At 39.5% G+C, this 6,705-nt stretch overlaps 1 protein-coding gene across 5 annotated transcripts in view; it reads right to left on the bottom strand.

Moving 5' to 3' along the window:
* Nucleotides 1-5,813: 5,813 nt before the first annotated feature.
* The window catches only part of COL4A3 (collagen type IV alpha 3 chain), a 74,866-nt gene continuing 73,974 nt past the window's right edge, over nucleotides 5,814-6,705 (bottom strand). For all 5 annotated transcript variants that reach the window (XM_035132893.3, XM_060274537.2, XM_088669024.1 and 2 more), the window contains one exon: nucleotides 5,814-6,038. In XM_035132893.3, coding sequence (XP_034988784.3) covers nucleotides 5,954-6,038 — 85 coding nt within the window. In that variant the 3' untranslated portion in view covers nucleotides 5,814-5,953. The remainder of the gene's footprint in view (nucleotides 6,039-6,705) is intronic.

Raw genomic sequence — 6,705 nt, 5'->3', positions numbered from 1 at the left:
ATATTATAGCACATGCGTTGCACATTCGCATGTTTAGGGCACGTTACGTACATTACAATCTTATATGTTATATCAATTTTTATTATTTTCCGATATTGGAGTTAGGGCTTTGAGATTCGAATTGGTGATTTCAATCCGGTACACCCATTCCTGGAAGCTCCACTGAGTACCGCGAGAACAGGATGCTGGACTAGATGAGCCACTGCACTAGCCTGATCATATGAACTTAGTGGGACTTACTTCTGAGTAGACTAGCATAGGGTGGTGCTTTTAACCATTATGCTCAGCGAGTGGGATTTCTTGCCTTGCTCTATAGTTCCACCCAACCCTGAGAAGTATGATCTTAGGAGATGTTTCCTTTTAACTTCCATAAGCATAGGCACACTTCAACTCACTGTAAAATGAATTGCAGTCTTGTGTCTACTCCCATTGAATTTAATGGGGCTTAGTTACATGTACGCTTGCATTGTGGTTACTGAATTACAGTACATGTATTGCTTTTTGAAATTTATCTGCTTGTGTATTTATAGGTTCTTTTTCAAAACATAATTCTCATGAAATATGTTATTCTCTTCCCTCTTACTTTCCTGTCAATCCTTCATTTTGCTTCCACACAGAATAAGTAAAAAATAAGAGAGGGGCATCTCATTGTCTTTAGAGATTTTCTTGTACCCAGGTCTTGTTTTGAGTGATACGCTTATAATCAAACCCTTAAAAAGAAAAGGCTGGCACCTGCAATTTCCAACACCTCCAGTACAGCCCATTTTGCAGGCAGCTAGGTTTATGACTGCTGCAATGCTGTCCATTATCATTAGCACAGGTTAGGTGAGGCAGAGGCTGGTTTGGATTTCCAGCCAAAAGTTTTCCTAATAAACTACTCAGATGCAAAAAAGGTCATGTTCCTTATATTACCCCCTGCCAACCCAAATCCAGCACTCAAATGTACACAAAAATGTTGTGCTCTATCAACTTGCATGCAGCCAACCTGCACTTTTAAATGTTTACAAGTACTACAAAATCAAAATTGTCCAAGGCTGCTGCCCTATGTACACTTGCTAGAGCAGCGTTTCTCAACCGCTGTTCCGCGGCACACTAGTGTGCCGTGAGACGCTGGCTGGTGTGCCGCAACGTGCGGCGACGAGAAGGGCGATTTCCATTGTCACGTGCCTGGCGGCCGCCAATACACACCACTGACCCGCCGGAAAGCAATATTTGGCAAGTGTTTCTTACAGTCGTAATTATAATATAGGGCGGCACAGAGTTAAATTTTTTAACTTTTTTAATGGTGGTGTGCCTCGTGATTTTTTTCACGGAACAAGTGTGCCGTGGCCCAAAAAAGGTTGAGAAACACTGTGCTAGAGAGTAAGCATCCTTTAACTCGGTGAGACTGCTGAGTGGTGGTTAAATAACTTAAGGGATATCCAAACCATAACCATTAGGTAATCTATAAAGAACTCCATCCTTTGACAATCCCACTGATGCTGCTGAGCTGGGCTACAACTCTTACCATACTTGAATCCCATAGGATTTACTTCTGAGTTGTTAGGCACTGTTTGTTAACTAGCTGATGAATCAATGTGTTTCAGAGATGTTGCATACGCCAGATAGTGAGAGTCAAGTACATTAGCCAAAGCTCTGTTTAAAAGAACCTGCTAGTCTCTCTCTGTGATCTAGTTTCCTAAAGTTCTTTATCAACATAGGGCAGCTATTACAGGTGCTTCCAATGATCTAAGATGCTAACTTTCCATAGCTTCCATGTGATGCAAAACTCCATATAAACTGGATAAAGAAAAACAGCATTGAACACACAAAGGTTCTTTATTGGATACTAGCAGCCTTATACCTGATGCTGCTCAGGAATTCCAAGAAACAAAAAAAATTGATGCAGTTTTGAAATCAGTCATTAAAATCAGTGCAGCTTGGAAAGGGTTAAGTCTGCGATATTGATTAAAAATGGTGCCCAATTATATATAAACAAACAAAATCCTGATTCTGGATCTCGGGAATCATAATGCAAAACTTGGTTATGGTAACTGAAGAGGTGTCCAAATGCATATCAAACAGACAACCCCCTTTCCAAAATAAACAGTACGGTAGATGCTGTACATTTTGTTATTTATGGGAAGGATGGAAAACCTATAAACATGCAATGGTCTCTACTTGTTTCAGGGTTGCTTATTAGCCTGCCCTGGGATCAACTTTGGAGGCTTTCTGTAGGTGTTCAACAAATGAGATACAGCTGATGGGAAGTGAGGAAAGAGCCCTATCGGTGATTGTGCCTCATCTGTGAAATGGGAGCACCCAGGGAGGTTTCTTTTGACATCAAGCACAGGCTTCCTCTGTTATCCCCTATCTCCCCCCTCCTTTAATAACTTTAAACTCTTGGCAAATTAGTTTGTATGCTGTTTTTAATTTGTATCTGTTCTCATCTTTTATTGCATATAAGCTTTCCTTCTAAATTTTAGTTGTAGTGTGGCATAACAATCTATTCTCTATGAAACATGTATTAAGACAATAGTTAACATTCAGGTAGATATCTGGGGCCCAGGAAATTATGTCCTCTTCCCATGCATCTAATAAAAAGTCACTTTAAAAGAAGGTTGTGTTTGATTGTTGATTTGTGCTATTGATAAGAGGCCAGAAAGAAGACTATAATTCAAACATCTGTCCCACAAGACATTTTATTTAGTACCAGAACATTTGCAATGACACATCCGATTGCTTGCAGTTACAGAGCATATGAAGTGTTCTTGCTCTACCATATAATCAAATTATCTGTGATACTGTAATGATTCTGGGGTTGGCTTAAGCACTTAATTTTCAGCACAGCAAGCTTTGGCATCAGAATGATTTTGCAGCATTGTTATCACTGAAAGTGTACCATTAAAAGACAGACACCAGAGTAATTAAAATATAAATTAAATAAAAAATGTTTACTTGCAAAAAATACCCATTAGTAATGAGAGGGAAATGGCGCACTTGTAGATCTCTAAATCCTTTATTTAGAATTATACATTTACACAAGTATGTAGATTAATGAGATAAGATTATTATTGTTAAATATTGCAATGCTGATACTTGTGCAAAAGCATTAAGCAACCTTAATGTTAACGTTAATATTTTCCATAATTTTTTCAAGTGCAATGTTATAAATATAAAACATTCAGAACTACACTTTTATACAAGAAATGTACATAAATTATAATAATATATAAAGACCCTGATCCAATTCCAGCTGTGCTTTGTTGCACACTAAAGCAACTAGTGGCCCTAAACTGGGATTGCCTGTGCAGCCCCCATCATCAAGTTCAACAGGAATTGGATGTACCTTGTCATGAGTTTTTAGATCCAGATGGATATCTGCATTGGCTGTGCATGGAAGTCTCCTTTGCTGGATCAGAATGATGTACCTAAATTTGCACTCCTATACTCACAAATCCCATTGAAGTCAATGAGGCTTTCATCTGAATAGACATATAAGATTGCTCTGAAAGCTCACTGAACACTGTGTGACTTACTTCTGAGTAAATGCATAGGGTTGTAGAGTCGGTTTACTTAAACCACATGTTCTATATAAACCTTTCCCCAGACAGTACCACTTGAATTTGCTGAAAAGCTATTACCTTTAGCTGCTTGTGTTTCACTGGATGGACTTTGATTAAGTTTGGCTGATGTTTTCAACCACCATTTATGTCCACAAAAGTTATTATTATTAAATTTATTATCCACCCTTCACCATAAGGCCCCACGGTGGGTCACAACAACGTAAAATACAAACAATAAAACAGTTTAGAACAAATTAAATGTGCAGATACTACCTGATACCTTATAATAGAGACAAAAAGGAGAGGTTTTGCATTTATTGCAGTGGCTAAAGTACCATACAAAATATTCTTATGGGGGATCCAATTTAAATTTGGTGCACATTTCTGACATCATACTCCAGCCTCATTCTGAATAAGCCTATTCGGCCTCAAATATATATATATATATTCAGTCTCAAATATATATACAGTACAGTTTCAACACATAGTACAATACTGTACAGTATACTAATAATTTGTGCTGAATGAAAACCAGTTTTCTTCCATTTCTGTTTCTGGTTGATGATTCTTACTTGTTAAGAGTTATCAGGAGAGTGACCATTTATAGTTTGTCAGTTCTGCCTCAGTAGCCTCAGCTGGAGCCATATTAGGTTAGTCATACCTTAGTCTCAAAGGGATTTAATGTACTCATGCTTCCCTTGTCCCTTTTTATTTCAATGGGATTAAAGCACAGCCAGCTTAATCTGGAACCAATCCAAAGGCAGCATAAATCACATAAGATTTGCATTTTTTAGGACTCGTTTAGTAAGGCTGGCCAAAATACTAACTGAAGTTAGTAGGATCCAATAAATTTGCAAATGTATCACGGATGTATTTAGAGGGCAACTAACCTACAAGTTCATCTTTTATTGCACTGCTATGAATATGTTAAAATTCTCTTTCTTTGCAAAAGGAAGGGCGATTGGAGAATTATAATTCATTTGATGAACTTTCAAAAGTTTTGTGCAGCCCCCTCCCACTTAAATTGCTTGTTGCGCCAGAGTTTCAACTGAAATAATATCTGCTTTGGCAACACTTATGTAAACCAACACTACCCTGATTACTCCATTTTGCAGGTAGAAAAGCACAAGAAAGGCAGCTTGAGGTGTCTTTTTCTAGATTAAAGAGACCAGTTACGCTCTAGTTCAGATTTATACGGACCCAGGAGTTGGCAGAGTTCAGAAGGTGACAACCTTTTAGTACTGCCAACCATAGCTGCCAAGTTTTCCCTTTTCTCACGAGGAAGCCTATTCAGCATAAGGGAATTTCCCTTAAAAAAAGGGATAATTTGGCAGCTATGCTGCCAACACAAACAATTTACTCCAGGAAAGTGCTTTGCATTCTACTAGAAACAAAAACTAAAATATTGCACTATTTCAAATTTCATTATAGTACCATTGGTATCTTCTTCAAGTTTACTGTGCAAATACAGTTTGGCTTTTGTTAAGGCACCTGTGAAACTGTAGAGAAAAGAACACACGCCACCTAGTGTTGGAAACAAAAAGTGGAGGGAAGGCATAGTATCTGAACCCAGCATGTCGCATTCATGTGCATTTTGGATAGTTGCACTCTGTGAGTGGAATTCAGCATCATACTAAGGCAATTGTTCTGTAAGCACAAATATTTCTGCCTGCTAGGTGGAATGATCTTCCCTCTCCCCCCCCCCTGCGACCCGTTCTGGGGGTTCTCCTGACCCGAGCTGATGCTTGCATAGGAAGATTCATAGAATTGTAGAGCTGGAAGGGACCCTGAGGATCATCTAGTCAAACCCCCTGCAATGCAGGAATATGCAGCTGTCCCATACGGGGATCGAACCTGCAACATTGGCGTTATCAGCACCACACTCTAACCAACTGAGCTATCCAGGAAAGAAGAGAGTGGGGAAGTCCCATTGCCTTACCAAGACTTGTTGAACTGGCTCCCACCAGCACAACAACTAGCCTTGTGTCGTACTGTGACTGCTGGAATAAACTAACACAGAGAAGGATGCCTGGGTCACTTGTGCTTTATTATTAACTAGTTACCTTCAATAAGAGTGCTGCTGTATGCTGGTTCACCCTGGAGAGCAGGGACACATATCTGGTCAGGCAGGGGGCTACTTTTCTCTTTGTAAAGGGGAGAGGAGATTGAAAAGCTTCCAGCAGTTACACTAAAGCAGCACAGAGTGCAACTCTATCCAACATACAAATGAGTGGCATGCTTGGTCCAGAAGCTACGTTTTCCCTGCACTTTCTGATTCCACTACTTTGCAGAGTGTGTTCTCTTCTCTGCAGCTTTTAAACACCATATTACAAGTTCACAAAACCTTTTTGGTTTATTTTAGTTTGGCGACACAAAACTGGAGCTTCGTTCTCTAATGACAGTTCTGTTTAGCTGGGTCTCCTCATGCAGACTTGGCAGCGACTTATGATTTTTTCCATTTCTCCAGCTTTCAGAGTCTGCGACAATGGTTTCCTTAAAAAGAAAAAGAAAACCATGAATATTCTATAGGGATGGAAACTCTCAGTGTGAAAAAACAACAAAACAGGCTGGTAAACACAGTGATTCCACAAAAGTATGAGTCATTGGTTGCATTCCTACATAATGCTAAAACTGTGGTTTAGTGCTATGTGCAGAAGCTAAAGCAAACCTGAGCAAATCCCTTGGCCCATGTACTCTGCTGCCCCTTCTCCTTCCGCATTTAGTCTCACTTTCAGAAAATCCCAGTTTGCTATGCCAGAGAAGAGGTTTAAAACAAAGGTTGGTTAATAATTCATGCTTTGACGTTTTCTTGTTTGAAATTAAACTACAACAGTCTGGTTCACACATCATGCTATGCCGCTGTTTGGCTTAGTGTGGTGTGTGAACCATTCCATGGTTCATATGATATAACAAGCCAGGATTCACTGAAAGTGAAACTTAACACAACACAACTTAACACAAGTCTCCTGACTACACAGGAAGTAGAACAAGAGGGAATAAACAAGCCCAAGGCTTTGCTTGGGCTTATTCCACCTCACGTATGTTGCACCAAGTGGCTTAAACCACGGCCATTAATAACAAACTGATCATAGCAGTGTCTACTTAAATGGGACTCATAATGGCAGGCTGCTAGCGAAGGACAAATGTTTATGTGCTTGTA

Source organism: Zootoca vivipara, chromosome 5 (assembly GCF_965207765.1).
Source record: "Zootoca vivipara chromosome 5, rZooViv2.hap1.1, whole genome shotgun sequence".
Lineage (NCBI taxonomy): Eukaryota > Metazoa > Chordata > Lepidosauria > Squamata > Lacertidae > Zootoca > Zootoca vivipara.
This window is presented reverse-complemented; position numbering and strand designations above follow the sequence as displayed.